Raw genomic sequence first — 18735 nt, 5'->3', positions numbered from 1 at the left:
ACTGAGGGACCAAACATGTTGCATTACTCCCATGGAAAAGGGAGAGACAACTTTGCTACTAGATGGGGATATAGTGAGACTAGAAAGGGAAAATTTAAAGAAGCAAAGGAAGGATTGTAATGATGGATATCAAAAGAGATAGGCAGAGGCAGGGAGAGAATACAGAAAATAAATACTCACTTAAATAGGAAGACCCTCAACAGGATAAATATAAATCCAGAGAACTCCAATATTCAACTCTCCACACTAGAAGAGATAAGCAAATGAGCCTCTCATCTAATTATATGTTTATATAGCCATTATCTCACATTGAATAGGTGATTAACCTTACATGCTTTAGTATCCAATTCAAGCTCACCTTTTCTGAGTTTCAGCCCTCTACAAGAAGACCCTTCATAAGATAAACCTAAGTCCAGAGAACTCCAATGTTCAACTCTCCACTCAAGAGGAGATGAGGAAATGCATCTCTTCTGTGGAGCGGACAGCAAAAATTTCATGAAATATTTCATACACTTAGTGTGGATGCCAAATCATTTAATAGAATTATATTTTTCCCTTGCTCTTTATGGTTTGTGATCCAGGATCACCTGTTATCTATGGGAAAGCATGAACTATGTTCAGGACTGAGAGAGATGTAAAAATAAAAGCTGCTTAATTAATATTATTCTTGAAAAGGAATCTTCATGCTAAATGTTTTCAAGGAACATGCAGGAAAAATCTCTGCTGTGTTTAGTCCCACACATTCCCCTGTCCCTCTAAGCCAAGGTGATTATTTTATTCATTCATACTTCTTGGTGTGTGGAGCATGGGATTATGTGCTTATCTTTCAAATAAAGCTTTTGAAAACCAGATGAAGATATTGAACTCTTGAGAAGATGCCCACTGTGGGTGGATTTTAGGAAGAACTTGGTTGCTGTCCCTTGCACTCAGCACTTTCTGAGGTGAGAAGAAGCTTCCCATTCAAAAGGAGGTCAAAGAGTTCACACCTTGAAGGAGGGTGGGTCTTCTGTGTGCCAGGCTTCTATATAAAGCCAGGGATGAGACAGACTCAGACATTCCCTATCCTGCAAGCAGAGCTCAAGGCTGGGAACTGTGAGGCTGAAGCAAAGATCCTGGGAGAAGCAGAGCAGAAAATGGCCTCTTGCCCAAGCTTGACTCCATCTGTCCAGGAGGCACTCACCTGCCCCATCTGCAGGGAGTGCTTCACAAACCCTGTGTCATTTGAGTGTGGCCACACTTTTTGTCAAAGTTGCCTCCTCAGGAGCTGTCAGGAGAACTCTCCCCTTCTCTTGTGCACAGAGTGCAGGAGGATCAACAGGCTGAGGGCTTTCCAAGCCAATGGCAGTCTTGGGCTGAAGGCTGCTGCTGCCCCAAAGCAGAGAGCCCGTTGCTTGCAGGGCCCTGTAGCACATGGCAAGTGTGAGGTCCATCAGGAAGTCCGGAAGCGGTTGTGTGGGGAACATCGCCGCCCCATCTGTGTGGCCTGCTCTCAGTGCCAGGGGCCTGAGGCTCCCATCCTCACTGGGATTTACAGGGCTGCAGAGGACTTCAGGAGGAAACTCCCAGAGACTGTGAAAGAATTGTGCAGGCAAAGGGAGAAAATTGCACAAATGCTGCAGAAGGAGAAGGCCTTGTTGGAAAAGCTGCAAGAGGAGGCAGAGTTTCACAAGAAGCATATTATGTATGCATTCCAGAAAACATTAGAGTTCCTGGAGAAGGAGGAGCAGGAGTGCCTGTCAAAGGTGGAAAAGCAGGGCAGGGCCCAGGTGGAAGCCCAGGAGAGCAGAATTACAGCACTAGTCAAACAGAGTGAAGAATTCAGGAAGAGAATCACAGAGTTGGAGTACATGAAACCTGACCTGGATTTGCTGAGGAATGTGAGAGAAACAGTCAAAAGGAATGAATCTGTGCTTCATGAGGAACCACAAAACTTCTGCCTCAAGAACATTGTGTGTCCCATCCCTGCAATCATAGAAGCAATTTCCCGTTTCAGAGTGGACATCACTCTGGATCCTAACACGGCTGGCCCGGGTCTCATGGTATCTGAAGATCTGAAGAGTGTGTGCAGAGGGGCAATGCAAGGGCAGAGCCTCAACCCTAGTGGGGAGTTGGGAGGTTTGCTTCTAGTTCTTGCTACTCAGTCCTTCATTTCACAGAGATGTTATTGGGAGGTGCAGGTGCCTGGCCACACTTCCTGGTGCCTTGGTGTTTGTAAAATATCACCTTGGCTGGAAAGCTTCTTTACACTTATGGCTATTCATAAAGAAAATGGCCACTATCTTTATGCCATATCCAAGTCCCAGCTGCAACAAAGCATTCAGTTGAGATACCTCCGCCCCTGTGAGTCGGCCTTCAAAGTAGGAATTTTCTTGGACTACCATGGTGGAGACATATCGTTTTATCATGTGAATGAAAGGTCTCTTATTTATACATTCCCCACCATTTCCTTCTCAGGACCTCTCAAGCCCTTGTTCTCTCTTGCAACACAAGGGCTGCTCAATGATTGCTCTCTTACAATCTGCCCCTGATTCAGAGTTCTCAAGGAACACTTGCCTGCTTATTGGCCAACAAGACTTCACACACTGAATTCTCCAATTCCTGTGGGTTCTCTTGCCTGAACATCATTGTCCCCCTTTCTCCAGCTAAAGATCACAGCCACTCCTTCAGTGTATGTGGGACACTTACTGACTCTGGGCAAGGATTGTTGGGAATTCCCCCTCTTGATTCTTCCAAGAGAAAGAACAGAAAAACTCTAAATTCTGGAATGGCTCCATTGTATAAACAAAATGTGCCCCAAACTGAACAACAAAATTCTAGACAGGTTCAAGTGCCTGGCCTAACATGGCAGATTTTCTATAACATTAAATTACATTTAAGTTATATGGTATAGATCGTGTATATGCTTTTTTGGGGGTTTATCTTCTTCAGGGATCACAGAAGAATGGAAGCTCTATGAGGTCTGGCACTCTTGTGCTTCTTGTACCTACATCTCCACCACCTAAGTCATCTTTAATAAAAGATTTTTGAATTGTATAAAAAAGGTGTTGTTGTCACTGCTTTTTGGAAGGGTAATTTCTTAACAGATAAATGCAAAATAGGAAAACACTGACCCCAAAAAGGGGGATTATAAAGGAAAAAAATCTCCACAGTGTCGATGGATCATGCTACATATAAAACAATTTATTTCAAGAAAAATATGTAAGAAATAATGTACATTGTGTTTACAATTTTCTCTCCTTCTTTCCTTGTTTGTAGATTTGCTTTTGCTCTCTGCTTCTGTGTACTTTTTTTAACCTGTTTGCCCATTTCCCTCCTATCCCAAGTCCCCCTAGTTTTGGGGATTTGGTCCTAGTACTTGCTACTTAGTCCTTTAAGACAGGTGTTATTGCAGGTGCAGATGCAGGGAGCACTGGCTACATTTAAGAGGGTGTAGACTGATATGTACATGTCTATACACATACATACATATATATAGACACACACACATATATATATATACAAAAACATAGTAATATAGCAATACACACCATAACTATATTTGCACATATATAGACTTCTAAAATCACACACACAAACACACACACATACACATATATATATATATATGTCTTTATGTGTATGCAAATATCCACACCTTCACATACAACTACTTATGCGTTCATGTACATCTCTTGAATTTTTATTATGGTTGTTTGTATTCTTTTTGTGAAACTGGGGACATCATCCATGTCTATCCATATTTTTCTAAATCTACCAGTCTTTTCCTACACCATGATATGAGGTTCTTCCAGAAGTGGATCGATTGTCTCAGGGTACATGTCTTCTCTCACAAAAGCATATAGTTCAGTTGTAGCTCTCAACAATCCCTAGATATTAGCTCCTGCTTTTAATAATAATGAGGCATAAGAATCCCATTGTCAGGTTTGGCTCATCTTTTAACTTTGTAATCAACCTTGTTTTTGGCTGCAGTGGGAGGTCACAATCTTTGGGGGAGGGAGAGAGAAAACTGGCATCAGGGTAGAGCTCAGAGAATGCATGGAAGTGAAGGAGCTGTTCTGGGGCTGGACAGAAAACAATTCTACTGTCTTTCCCTGAGGGTCTTCTCATATGCCTCTAGGGGGTAATTAATCTGTGCTGAAATATCTGCATAAGAAACTACACCTGTGAGTTGCTCACAGGTGATTGCTGAATTAACTCTGCTTTCCTATTTTGCTGGGCTTGAATCCTGAATAATTCACTATACTCTGAAAGCCACAACAAGTTTTTTCCAGGTTCTGAACATGTTCTTGCTATAGATTTCCATTCAGTAAGGGTTAAAATTTCACAAGCCAAATTCTCTCATAACATCTTAACATAAGGTGATGTGGACTTATAAAGAGTGAAAAGAAAGAAAGCCTTTTTCTAATCTTCAATAATTCAATAATTTCTGGATTAAAAGGAGTCTATCTTCTCCTGAAGATTTAAGCTGTTCAATCACAGGATAAGTTTTAAAACTTATCAAGTCAGCTGCATTGTGTCCTTCCTCTTTGGCTGTAAGTAGTGCCTTCTGGAATTTTGTCCTGGGGGAGGGGCAGTAGTTGCTGAGGGGAGGTGCTGGTGGTATCCCTGCCCTTCCCCCTCCTCTTCCCTCCACCCAAGGAGAGTCAAGAGCCTGCTCCAGTGTAGTCTCAGGCAAAGCTGAGCTGTGAGAATGAAAATCACCATAACCTTTAATTTCACTCAGTCCTCATGCCTCTGGGTGATTTTTCCAGTACCCTCCCTCTTCTCTTCCTTCTTCTCCCCATGCTTCCTTGTCCAGCTGTTCTCCTGAAAACTTTTCTTTTCTTAGAATGTGGGGATTCTTTAACACCAATTGTATAATGTTGTAGAGCTAGAATGTTTCCTTAGAAATGGAATCAGGACCATTGTCATTGTAATATTCACTTAGTTGATCTCCTACTAGTTTCCAATGATCTGCCTCTATTTCTTCTTCCTTGAAGAACCATGGGGACCTGCACTCTCAGGTTTGTGGGAGTCCTCCAACCTGCTCCCGAGTTACAAGCAAACCTTGTCTCTTTATCAAGCTAAGAATGTTTTCTATAGAGCTCCTTTGGGGTGGGGGTGGGGATGGAGTTTGGTGTGTGTGTGGGGGGGAGGCTCTTTTCCTACTCTCTGCCCTTAAGAAAGGTTCCTGCTTGGCTCTTTTAATACTTACCCTACTTCCTGGTCCCAGGGACTTCTTCACTGAAATTAAAATTGACCTTCCTGAAGGTCCTTAAGTCCACATGGGGGCACCAAATGGATTGTCCAGTCTAACTCTTTCATGGCCAGGCTAGCTCCCTGGAGTGCCCCAGGGTCAGAGTCAGAATCCATAAAAATCCTTGGACTTTAGTGGGAGAAGTGAAGGAGGCAGGCAAGCTGCCACAAGGCTTGTAAAAGATGTATCCTGGATTCTGGAATCGCTGGTCTCCAGCTTCTCTCCTCCATATCCCTCAGCCCAGCGACCCTGACCTCTCTCCCTCCCTGCAATCCTTGCCTACCATTGTCTGACCACCAAACATTCAGCAAGCCTCAAGGATGAGAAGAGCCATCCTCTAAGTGTATGCTTACAGAGCCAGTATCTCACATTGAATACAGGATTACCCTTAAGTACTAAATTGTCTTTTCTGAGCTTCAGCCCTCTACAGGAAGACCCTCCTCAAGTTAACCTAAGTCCAGAGAACTCCAATGTTCAACTCTCCACTCAAGAAGAGATGAGGAAATGCATGTTTTCTGTGGAGAGCACAGCCAAAATGACCAAGAGATGCTTCATGTATTCTGTGTGAATGCTGAATCACTACAAAGAACTCCATTTTTCTCTTTCTCTTTAAGGGTTGTGATCCAGGATGACTTGGTGCCTATTGGAAAGGAAGAACTATGCTCAGAACTCAGAGAGATGTAAAAATAAAAGCTGCTTAATGAATATTATTCTTTCCAAGGAACCTTCATGCTAAATGTTTTCAAGGAACATGCAGGAAAAATCTCTGCTGTGTTTAGTGCCACACATTCCCCTGTCCCTCTAAGCCAAGGAGATTATTTTATTCATGAATACTTCTTGGTGTGTGGAGCATGGGATTATCTTCATACAATACAACAAATATGAGAATTGGGATTTCAACTCTGGCGCCTGGCCTCCAGAACCAGTGTTCTTTATAATTTTTCTCACCATCTTTCTTGATAATACTCCTTAAGACATTCACACAAATGTATATGGAAAATATTCGATGGTAATTGATTGTCCATTCAACTTCCCTAGGGTTAATGGCACTTCTCATAAATCTATTGAAGAAGAGAGGAGAGAGAGAAAAGTGCTGAACTGAGAGCAGAAGAAGTTGCTACCAAATGTCATTTTTGCTTTCAAGGGTTCTTCTTTTCTGGAAGTCTCTGGGGCAGCTTCCTTTTCATTACAGTAATCACCAGGAGAATAGCCAGGTGTTAAAGTCCCAAATCTTTATTGTCTCCTTTCCTGGGTCCTGGTTAGCTTTCTTGAGGCCCTTCAGAGGGGCCTTGGTCTCAGTGGGGGGAGCAGAAAGACAGGCCAGGCAGCAGGACACTGATGAAGTGGGAAATGAACCTCTCTGAGTTCCAGGGCTTGTGCTTCTGCCTCCAGCCACCATAAAGGTGGACTAGGGAATGAATCTGTCTCTCAGCCCCAGCCTGGCTGAGTTTGTCTTAGCTTCTATGCTCTATTCTCATTGCATGACCATAGGTGTGAATCTTGTGGAACTATGTTAAGTACTAAGTACATGTACTGAACTAGAGAACTATTCACCACCATGCTAAACTAGATAACCATTGTCTTTATCAATTCCACTGAGTTAGCACCTTATAAGAATCCTTGATGTAAGTATGGAGTTCTAGCCCATAACACCTCCCACATTCTTTTCTTTTAGAACATAGGTGGTCACACCCTCCCTAGCTTCTCACAGAGTTGAGAATACCAAAAATGAAGTGAGCAGGCACTTCCTGACATCTCATCAAATGGGGGAGAACACTAAAAAAGGAGGTGATCACACCCTCCCTGACACCTCAGGAAGGGAGATGAAAACCCCAAGGGAAAATGAGGACTCAAACCAGAGTAGTGGGTTTCTGAAGGGTCTTACTGGAAACAGATAAATCCATCAACCTGGGAAGTATTACATAAGAAACAACACAAGTCAACATGAGGAATTATACATGTTCATAAGTCCTAGAAATAGTACAAAATCAGCCTATTGTCCATTACTTCATGTGTCAGAGAATCCAATAATTCCTACAATTTTGAAATGCTGCAATAGCCTCATCATGTGTAAGGGAATCCAAAGATTCCTGCAGATGTTGAAGTCCTTAATCAGTCTTTTCTACAACTTTTCTTCTCAGGGAATCCAATGATTCCTGCTTGTTTTAAAGTCCTGCACTAACATTTAGGCTCATTATCAGCCATCCTTTTTCAGTGTCAGATGTTTCTTAGATCTTCTCCTTTGTATTCTACATAGTTCTCTATACTCTGAAAGCCACAAGTTTTGTCCAGGTTCTAAACATGTCCTTGCTATGGATTTCCAATCACTAGGGATTAAAATTTCATAAGCCAAATTCTCTGGTACCATCATAACATAAGATTACATAACATAACAGCCCCATAAAGAATACAATGCTTTATCAAATTTTTAATTTTTTCTAGATCAAAGGAGTGTATCTTCTCCTTTGTTGACCTGAAGAGTCAAACTCTTCAACAACAGGGTATGCTTTGATAAAATCTGATATATCCTGTCCTTTTTTTTTTTCCTTTACCTAGTGCCTTTTGTAATTTTCTCATAGGCTGCTGCATAGCACAGATTATGTCACTGCCCCTCCCCCTCCTCCTACTTCCTCCACCCATAAAGGGTTAATTGAGGGGAGTACGTCAGAGGGTGGAGAATGCCTAATGGCTCCTCTTGTGAAGCACAAATGTACTTAACTCCTTTCTGGTCTAATTCTTCATCCCTTTCACCTGGTTTATCTGGATCCTTCCCCCACCTGCACTTTCTTCTTTTTCCTTATTCTATATGTAATTTCCCAATTAAGCAGGTAGCATTCTTATTAACATTTCAGGTAAGAAAAAGTGAATTTTGAGAAAGAAAGAAAAAAAAAAAAGAAGCAACAAACAAAAGAGATGGAAACCATTTGTCAGGATTCACTTTCAGTTTCCAGTCATTTTTCTAAATGCAGATGGCTCTTTCCACATCAAGATTTTGGAACTGGTCTAAATCATGTCATTTATGAAGAGTCAGTCCATCAGACTTGATCATCCCATAATCTTCATATCATAGTGGACAATGACTCTTGGTTCTACTCACTTCACTAAGCATCATTTCATGGAAGTCTCTCCAAGACTTTCTGATCTTAACCTGCTGATCATTTCTTATAGAACAATAATTAAGGTGACTCCTTAATAAATGTTTTTTAACTTGATTTCTTTGTGCATCATTTTGATGTTTTCCTCACTTTGACTTCAAATGTAAAAATCTGCAAATATTTTCCCTGAATATATAATAGTTATAAAGACCTTGTACCTGTGGGTCTACCATCAAATGCACATTAAAGACTGTGAGATTTCTTAGAAGATCCTCTGGTACAATGCAGGTTACAGTCCTTTTAGGAACTGATAGATGGAATTTTTTTATTTTTATTTTTTCAGGACTGTGTCTTTACCAAAAATCCCCTGGCAGCTATCTCTCTGTTGCTTAGCTCCTTCAGCCTTCAGGAAGCAAATCTTGAGGAAACAGAGGAAGAGTTCACACCAGCTAGTCTGCTTAGTTGAACCTTTAAGGAATGACACTCTCCTGATATTGCCTTTGGGAAAGCAAGATGGAGTCTGGACATCTAGCTAAATGTGGCTTTGAAGAAGCTCTTTGTGAGCATCGAAAATCTCTTCAGTTACCTTCCTTCCTAGTCCCTTCTGCCTTAGATTTTATGATTTCAGCCATAGTCCCTTAGAAGGGTTGTAAAGTATTGGTTTTCTGGCTGACCATGCAGTGTGAAAGTTTGAGCTTCTGCACTCCTGGCAGCCCCTAAAAATGTATTGTATCTTCCCTAGGAGCTGAGGGACCAAACATGTTGCATTACTCCCATGGAGAAGGGAGAGACAACTTTGCTACTAGATGGGAATATAGTGAGACTAGAAAGGGAAAATTTAGAGAGGCAAAGGAAGGGTTGTAATGATGGATATCAAAAGAGATAGCCAGAGGCAGGGAGAGAATGCAGAAAAAAAATGCTCACATAAATAGGAAGACCATCAACAAGATAAATATAAATCCAGAGAACTCCCATGTTCAACTCTCCACACAAGAAGAGATGAGCAAATGTGCCTCTCATCTAATTATATGTTTATAGAACCATTATCTCACATTGAATAGGTGATTAGCCTTAAGTGCTTTAGTATCCAATTCAAGCTCACCTTTTCTGAGTTTCAGCCCTCTACAGGAAGACCCTCCACAAGATAAACCTAAGTCCAGAGAACTCCACTGTTCAACTCTCCACTCAAGAAGAGATGAGGAAATGCATGTTTTCTGTGGAGAGCACAGCCAAAATGACCAAGAGATGCTTCATATATTCCGTGCTGAATCACTACAAAGAACTCCATTTTTCTCTTTCTTTTTATGGTTTGTGATCCAGGATCACTTGGCGCCTATTGGAAAGGAAGAACTATGCTCAGAACTCAGAGAGATGTAAAAATAAAAGCTGCTTAATTAATATTATTCTTGAAAAGGAATCTTCATCCTAAATGTTTTCAAGGAACATGCAGGAAAAATCTCTGCTGTGCTTAGTCCCACACATTCCCCTGTCCCTCTAAGCCAAGGAGATTATTTTATTCATTCATACTTCTTGGTGTGTGGAGCATGGGATTATGTGCTTTTCTTTCAAATAAAGCTTTTGAAAACCAGATGAAGATATTGCACTCTTGAGGAGATGAGCACTGTGGGTGGATGGTAGGAAGAGCTTGGTTGCTGCCCCTTGCACTCAGCACTTTCTGAGGTGAGAAGAAGCCTCCCATTCAAAAGGAGGTCAAAGAGTTCACACCTTGAAGGAGGGTGGGTCTTCTGTGTGCCAGGCTTCTATATAAAGCCAGGGATGAGACAGACTCAGACATTCCCTATCCTGCAAGCAGAGCTCAAAGCTGGGAACTGTGAGGCTGAAGCAAAGATCCTGGGAGAAGCAGAGCAGAAAATGGCCTCTTGCCCAAGCTTGACTCCTTTTGTCCAGGAGGCACTCATCTGCCCCATCTGCAGGGAGTGCTTCACAAACCCAGTGTCATTTGAGTGTGGCCACACTTTTTGTCAAAGTTGCCTCCTCAGGAGCTGTCAGGAGAACTCTCCCCTTCTCTTGTGCACAGAGTGCAGGAGGATCAACAGGCTGAGGGCTTTCCAAGCCAATGGCAGTCTTGGGCTGAAGGCTGCTGCTGCCCCAAAGCAGAGAGCCCGTTGCTTGCAGGGCCCTGTAGCACATGGCAAGTGTGAGGTCCATCAGGAAGTCCGGAAGCGGTTGTGTGGGGAACATCGCCGCCCCATCTGTGTGGCCTGCTCTCAGTGCCAGGGGCCTGAGGCTCCCATCCTCACTGGGATTTACAGGGCTGCAGAGGACTTCAGGAGGAAACTCCCAGAGACTGTGAAAGAATTGTGCAGGCAAAGGGAGAAAATTGCACAAATGCTGCAGAAGGAGAAGGCCTTGTTGGAAAAGCTGCAAGAGGAGGCAGAGTTTCACAAGAAGCATATTATGTATGCATTCCAGAAAACATTAGAGTTCCTGGAGGAGGAGGAGCAGGAGTGCCTGTCAAAGGTGGAAAAGCAGGGCAGGGCCCAGGTGGAAGCCCAGGAGAGCAGAATTACAGCACTAGTCAAACAGAGTGAAGAATTCAGGAAGAGAATCACAGAGTTGGAGGAGAAGTGCATGAAACCTGACCTGGATTTGCTGAGGAATGTGAGAGAAACAGTCAAAAGGAATGAATCTGTGCTTCATGAGGAACCACAGAACTTTTTCCTCAAGAGCATTGTGTGTCCCATCCCTGCAATCATAGAAGCAATTTCCCGTTTCAGAGTGGACATCACTCTGGATCCTAACACGGCTGGCCCGGGTCTCATGGTATCTGAAGATCTGAAGAGTGTGTGCAGAGGGGCAATGCAAGGGCAGAGCCTCAACCCTAGTGGGGAGTTGGGAGGTTTGCTTCTGGTTCTTGCTACTCAGTCCTTCATTTCACAGAGATGTTATTGGGAGGTGCAGGTGCCTGGCCACACTTCCTGGTGCCTTGGTGTTTGTAAAATATCACCTTGGCTGGAAAGCTTCTTTACACTTATGGCTATTCATAAAGAAAATGGCCACTATCTTTATGCCATATCCAAGTCCCAGCTGCAACAAAGCATTCAGTTGAGATACCTCCGCCCCAGTGAGTCGGCCTTCAAAGTTGGAATTTTCTTGGACTACCATGGTGGAGACATATCGTTTTATCATGTGAATGAAAGGTCTCTTATTCATACATTCCCCACCATTTCCTTCTCAGGACCTCTCAAGCCCTTGTTCTCTCTTGCAACACAAGGGCTGGTCAGTGATGGCTCTCTAACAATCTGCCCCTGATTCAGAGTTCTCAAGGAACACTTACCTGCTTATTGGCCAACAAGACTTCACACACTGAATTCTCCAATTCCTGTGGGTTCTCTTACCTGAACATCATTGTCCCCCTTTCTCCAGCTAAAGATCACAGCCACTCCTTCAGTGTATCTGGGACACTTACTGACTCTGGGCAAGGATTGTTGGGAATTCCCCCTCTTGATTCTTCCAAGAGAAAGAACAGAAAAACTCTAAATTCTGGAATGGCTCCATTATATAAACAAAATGTGCCCCAAACTGAAGAACAAAATTCTAGACATGTTCCAGTGCCTGGCCTAACATGGCAGATTTTCTATAACATTAAATTACATTTTAGTTATATGGAATGGATCGTGTATATGCTTTTTTGGGGGTTTACCTTCTTCAGGGGTCACAGAAGAATGGAAGCTCTATGAGGCCTGGCACTCTTGTGCTTCTTGTACCTACATCTCCACCACCTAAGTCATCTTTAATAAAAGATTTTTGAATTGTATAAAAAAGGTGTTGTTGTCACTGCTTTTTGGAAGGGTAATTTCTTAACAGATAAATGCAAAATAGGAAAACACTGACCCCAAAAAGGGGGATTATAAAGGAAAAAAATCTCCACAGTGTCGATGGATCATGCTACATATAAAACAATTTATTTCAAGAAAAATATGTAAGAAATAATGTACATTGTGTTTACAATTTTCTCTCCTTCTTTCCTTGTTTGTAGATTTGCTTTTGCTCTCTGCTTCTGTGTACTTTTTTTAACCTGTTTGCCCATTTCCCTCCTATCCCAAGTCCCCCTAGTTTTGGGGATTTGGTCCTAGTACTTGCTACTTAGTCCTTTAAGACAGGTGTTATTGCAGGTGCAGATGCAGGGAGCACTGGCTACATTTAAGAGGGTGTAGACTGATATGTACATGTCTATACACATACATACATATATATAGACACACACACATATATATATATACAAAAACATAGTAATATAGCAATACACACCATAACTATATTTGCACATATATAGACTTCTAAAATCACACACACAAACACACACACATACACATATATATATATATATATGTCTTTATGTGTATGCAAATATCCACACCTTCACATACAACTACTTATGCGTTCATGTACATCTCTTGAATTTTTATTATGGTTGTTTGTATTCTTTTTGTGAAACTGGGGACATCATCCATGTCTATCCATATTTTTCTAAATCTACCAGTCTTTTCCTACACCATGATATGAGGTTCTTCCAGAAGTGGATCGATTGTCTCAGGGTACATGTCTTCTCTCACAAAAGCATATAGTTCAGTTGTAGCTCTCAACAATCCCTAGATATTAGCTCCTGCTTTTAATAATAATGAGGCATAAGAATCCCATTGTCAGGTTTGGCTCATCTTTTAACTTTGTAATCAACCTTGTTTTTGGCTGCAGTGGGAGGTCACAATCTTTGGGGGAGGGAGAGAGAAAACTGGCATCAGGGTAGAGCTCAGAGAATGCATGGAAGTGAAGGAGCTGTTCTGGGGCTGGACAGAAAACAATTCTACTGTCTTTCCCTGAGGGTCTTCTCATATGCCTCTAGGGGGTAATCTGTGCTGAAATATCTGCATAAGAAACTACACCTGTGAGTTGCTCACAGGTGATTGCTGAATTAACTCTGCTTTCCTATTTTGCTGGGCTTGAATCCTGAATAATTCACTATACTCTGAAAGCCACAACAAGTTTTTTCCAGGTTATGAACATGTTCTTGCTATAGATTTCCATTCAGTAAAGGTTAAAATTTCACAAGCCAAATTCTCTCATAACATCTTAACATAAGGTGATGTGGACTTATAAAGTGTGAAAAGAAAGAAAGCCTTTTTCTAATCTTCAATAATTCAATAATTTCTGGATTAAAAGGAGTCTATCTTCTCCTGAAGATTTAAGCTGTTCAATCACAGGATAAGTTTTAAAACTTATCAAGTCAGCTGCATTGTGTCCTTCCTCTTTGGCTGTAAGTAGTGCCTTCTGGAATTTTGTCCTGGGGGAGGGGCAGTAGTTGCTGAGGGGAGGTGCTGGTGGTATCCCTGCCCTTCCCCCTCCTCTTCCCTCCACCCAAGGAGAGTCAAGAGCCTGCTCCAGTGTAGTCTCAGGCAAAGCTGAGCTGTGAGAATGAAAATCACCATAACCTTTAATTTCACTCAGTCCTCATGCCTCTGGGTGATTTTTCCAGTACCCTCCCTCTTCTCTTCCTTCTTCTCCCCATGCTTCCTTGTCCAGCTGTTCTCCTGAAAACTTTTCTTTTCTTAGAATGTGGGGATTCTTTAACACCAATTGTATAATGTTGTAGAGCTAGAATGTTTCCTTAGAAATGGAATCAGGACCATTGTCATTGTAATATTCACTTAGTTGATCTCCTACTAGTTTCCAATGATCTGCCTCTATTTCTTCTTCCTTGAAGAACCTAGGGGACCTGCACTCTCAGGTTTGTGGGAGTCCTCCAACCTGCTCCCAAGTTACAAGCAAACCTTGTCTCTTTATCAAGCTAAGAATGTTTTCTATAGAGCTCCTTTGGGGTGGGGGTGGGGATGGAGTTTGGTGTGTGTGTGGGGGGGAGGCTCTTTTCCTACTCTCTGCCCTTAAGAAAGGTTCCTGCTTGGCTCTTTTAATACTTACCCTACTTCCTGGTCCCAGGGACTTCTTCACTGAAATTAAAATTGACCTTCCTGAAGGTCCTTAAGTCCACATGGGGGCACCAAATGGATTGTCCAGTCTAACTCTTTCATGGCCAGGCTAGCTCCCTGGAGTGCCCCAGGGTCAGAGTCAGAATCCATAAAAATCCTTGGACTTTAGTGGGAGAAGTGAAGGAGGCAGGCAAGCTGCCACAAGGCTTGTAAAAGATGTATCCTGGATTCTGGAATCGCTGGTCTCCAGCTTCTCTCCTCCATATCCCTCAGCCCAGCGACCCTGACCTCTCTCCCTCCCTGCAATCCTTGCCTACCATTGTCTGACCACCAAACATTCAGCAAGCCTCAAGGATGAGAAGAGCCATCCTCTAAGTGTATGCTTACAGAGCCAGTATCTCACATTGAATACAGGATTACCCTTAAGCACTAAATTGTCTTTTCTGAGCTTCAGCCCTCTACAGGAAGACCCTCCACAAGTTAACCTAAGTCCAGAGAACTCCAATGTTCAACTCTCCACTCAAGAAGAGATGAGGAAATGCATGTTTTCTGTGGAGAGCACAGCCAAAATGACCAAGAGATGCTTCATGTATTCTGTGTGAATGCTGAATCACTACAAAGAACTCCATTTTTCTCTTTCTCTTTAAGGGTTGTGATCCAGGATGACTTGGTGCCTATTGGAAAGGAAGAACTATGCTCAGAACTCAGAGAGATGTAAAAATAAAAGCTGCTTAATGAATATTATTCTTTCCAAGGAACCTTCATGCTAAATGTTTTCAAGGAACATGCAGGAAAAATCTCTGCTGTGTTTAGTGCCACACATTCCCCTGTCCCTCTAAGCCAAGGAGATTATTTTATTCATGAATACTTCTTGGTGTGTGGAGCATGGGATTATCTTCATACAATACAACAAATATGAGAATTGGGATTTCAACTCTGGCGCCTGGCCTCCAGAACCAGTGTTCTTTATAATTTTTCTCACCATCTTTCTTGATAATACTCCTTAAGACATTCACACAAATGTATATGGAAAATATTCGATGGTAATTGATTGTCCATTCAACTTCCCTAGGGTTAATGGCACTTCTCATAAATCTATTGAAGAAGAGAGGAGAGAGAGAAAAGTGCTGAACTGAGAGCAGAAGAAGTTGCTACCAAATGTCATTTTTGCTTTCAAGGGTTCTTCTTTTCTGGAAGTCTCTGGGGCAGCTTCCTTTTCATTACAGTAATCACCAGGAGAATAGCCAGGTGTTAAAGTCCCAAATCTTTATTGTCTCCTTTCCTGGGTCCTGGTTAGCTTTCTTGAGGCCCTTCAGAGGGGCCTTGGTCTCAGTGGGGGAACAGAAAGACAGGCCAGGCAGCAGGACACTGATGAAGTGGGAAATGAACCTCTCTGAGTTCCAGGGCTTGTGCTTCTGCCTCCAGCCACCATAAAGGTGGACTAGGGAATGAATCTGTCTCTCAGCCCCATCCTGGCTGAGCTTGTCTTAGCTTCTATGCTCTATTCTCATTGCATGACCATAGGTGTGAATCTTGTGGAACTATGTTAAGTACTAAGTACATGTACTGAACTAGAGAACTATTCACCACCATGCTAAACTAGATAACCATTGTCTTTATCAATTCCACTGAGTTAGCACCTTATAAGAATCCTTGATGTAAGTATGGAGTTCTAGCCCATAACACCTCCCACATTCTTTTCTTTTAGAACATAGGTGGTCACACCCTCCCTAGCTTCTCACAGAGTTGAGAATACCAAAAATGAAGTGAGCAGGCACTTCCTGACATCTCATCAAATGGGGGAGAATACTAAAAAAGGAGGTGATCACACCCTCCCTGACACCTCAGGAAGGGAGATGAAAACCCCAAGGGAAAATGAGGACTCAAACCAGAGTCGTGGGTTTCTGAAGGGTCTTACTGGAAACAGATAAATCCATCAACCTGGGAAGTATTACATAACAAACAACACAAGTCAACATGAGGAATTATACATGTTCATAAGTCCTATAAATAGTCCAAAATCAGCCTATTGTCCATTACTTCATGTGTCAGAGAATCCAATAATTCCTACAATTTTGAAATGCTGCAATAGCCTCATCATGTGTAAGGCAATCCAAAGATTCCTGCAGATGTTGAAGTCCTTAATCAGTCTTTTCTACAACTTTTCTTCTCAGGGAATCCAATGATCCAGCTTGTTTTAAAGTTCTGCACTAACATTTGGGCTCATTATCAGTCATCCTTTTTCAGTTCAGATGTTTCTTAGATCTTCTCCTTTGTATTCTACATAGTTCTCTATACTCTGAAAGCCACAAGTTTTGTCCAGGTTCTAAACATGTCCTTGCTATGGATTTCCAATCACTAGGGATTAAAATTTCATAAGCCAAATTCTCTGGTACCATCATAACATAAGATTACATAACATAACAGCCCCATAAAGAATACAATGCTTTATCAAATTTTTAATTTTTTCTAGATCAAAGGAGTGTATCTTCTCCTTTGTTGACCTGAAGAGTCAAACTCTTCAACAACAGGGTATGCTTTGATAAAATCTGATATATCCTGTCCTTTTTTTTTTTCCTTTACCTAGTGCCTTTTGTAATTTTCTCATAGGCTGCTGCATAGCACAGATTATGTCACTGCCCCTCCCCCTCCTCCTACTTCCTCCACCCATAAAGGGTTAATTGAGGGGAGTACGTCAGAGGGTGGAGAATGCCTAATGGCTCCTATTGTGAAGCACAAATGTACTTAACTCCTTTCTGGTCTAATTCTTCATCCCTTTCACCTGGTTTATCTGGATCCTTCCCCCACCTGCACTTTCTTCTTTTTCCTTATTCTATATGTAATTTCCCAATTAAGCAGGTAGCATTCTTATTAACATTTCAGGTAAGAAAAAGTGAATTTTGAGAAAGAAAGAAAAAAAAAAAGAAGCAACAAACAAAAGAGGTGGAAACCATTTGTCAGGATTCACTTTCAGTTTCCAGTCATTTTTCTAAATGCAGATGGCTCTTTCCACATCAAGATTTTGGAACTGGTCTAAATCATGTCATTTATGAAGAGTCAGTCCATCAGACTTGATCATCCCATAATCTTCATATCATAGTGGACAATGACTCTTGGTTCTACTCACTTCACTAAGCATCATTTCATGGAAGTCTCTCCAAGACTTTCTGATCTTAACCTGCTGATCATTTCTTATAGAACAATAATTAAGGTGACTCCTTAATAAATGTTTTTTAACTTGATTTCTTTGTGCATCATTTTGATGTTTTCCTCACTTTGACTTCAAATGTAAAAATCTGCAAATATTTTCCCTGAATATATAATAGTTATAAAGACCTTGTACCTGTGGGTCTACCATCAAATGCACATTAAAGACTGTGAGATTTCTTAGAAGATCCTCTGGTACAATGCAGGTTACAGTCCTTTTAGGAACTGATAGATGGAATTTTTTTATTTTTATTTTTTCAGGACTGTGTCTTTACCAAAAATCCCCTGGCAGCTATCTCTCTGTTGCTTAGCTCCTTCAGCCTTCAGGAAGCAAATCTTGAGGAAACAGAGGAAGAGTTCACACCAGCTAGTCTGCTTAGTTGAACCTTTAAGGAATGACACTCTCCTGATATTGCCTTTGGGAAAGCAAGATGGAGTCTGGACATCTAGCTAAATGTGGCTTTGAAGAAGCTCTTTGTGAGCATCGAAAATCTCTTCAGTTACCTTCCTTCCTAGTCCCTTCTGCCTTAGATTTTATGATTTCAGCCATAGTCCCTTAGAAGGGTTGTAAAGTATTGGTTTTCTGGCTGACCATGCAGTGTGAAAGTTTGAGCTTCTGCACTCCTGGCAGCCCCTAAAAATGTATTGTATCTTCCCTAGGAGCTGAGGGACCAAACATGTTGCATTACTCCCATGGAGAAGGGAGAGACAACTTTGCTACTAGATGGGAATATAGTGAGACTAGAAAGGGAAAATTTAGAGAGGCAAAGGAAGGGTTGTAATGATGGATATCAAAAGAGATAGCCAGAGGCAGGGAGAGAATGCAGAAAAAAAATGCTCACATAAATAGGAAGACCATCAACAAGATAAATATAAATCCAGAGAACTCCCATGTTCAACTCTCCACACAAGAAGAGATGAGCAAATGTGCCTCTCATCTAATTATATGTTTATAGAACCATTATCTCACATTGAATAGGTGATTAGCCTTAAGTGCTTTAGTATCCAATTCAAGCTCACCTTTTCTGAGTTTCAGCCCTCTACAGGAAGACCCTCCACAAGATAAACCTAAGTCCAGAGAACTCCACTGTTCAACTCTCCACTCAAGAAGAGATGAGGAAATGCATGTTTTCTGTGGAGAGGACAGCCAAAATGACCAAGAGATGCTTCATATATTCCGTGTGGATGCTGAATCACTACAAAGAACTCCATTTTTCTCTTTCTTTTTATGGTTTGTGATCCAGGATCACTT

The 18735-nt window shown here is 41.8% G+C and overlaps 2 protein-coding genes across 2 annotated transcripts; both read left to right on the top strand.

Annotated features, from left to right (window-relative positions):
- Positions 1-987: 987 nt before the first annotated feature.
- On the top strand, positions 988-2877 carry LOC141559683 (E3 ubiquitin-protein ligase TRIM11-like). The gene has a single exon (XM_074297425.1). It carries the CDS (start codon positions 1038-1040, stop codon positions 2526-2528), a length of 1491 nt encoding a protein of 496 aa, XP_074153526.1. The 5' UTR covers positions 988-1037; the 3' UTR covers positions 2529-2877.
- A 7230-nt stretch (positions 2878-10107) lies between these two features.
- On the top strand, positions 10108-12116 carry LOC141562975 (E3 ubiquitin-protein ligase TRIM11-like). Its single transcript, XM_074303434.1, has one exon. The coding sequence runs from the start codon at positions 10108-10110 to the stop codon at positions 11602-11604; it is 1497 nt and encodes a 498-aa protein (XP_074159535.1). The 3' UTR covers positions 11605-12116.
- The last annotated feature ends 6619 nt before the right edge of the window (positions 12117-18735 follow it).

This window comes from Sminthopsis crassicaudata, chromosome 3 (assembly GCF_048593235.1).
Source record: "Sminthopsis crassicaudata isolate SCR6 chromosome 3, ASM4859323v1, whole genome shotgun sequence".
NCBI classification, from domain to species: Eukaryota; Metazoa; Chordata; class Mammalia; order Dasyuromorphia; family Dasyuridae; genus Sminthopsis; species Sminthopsis crassicaudata.
This window is presented reverse-complemented; position numbering and strand designations above follow the sequence as displayed.

Excerpts from the sequence above, each read along its gene's own strand:
- LOC141559683 (XM_074297425.1), top strand. The coding sequence starts at position 1,038 with ATGAGACAGACTCAGACATTCCCTATCCTGCAAGCAGAGCTCAAGGCT.
- LOC141562975 (XM_074303434.1), top strand. The coding sequence starts at position 10,108 with ATGAGACAGACTCAGACATTCCCTATCCTGCAAGCAGAGCTCAAAGCT.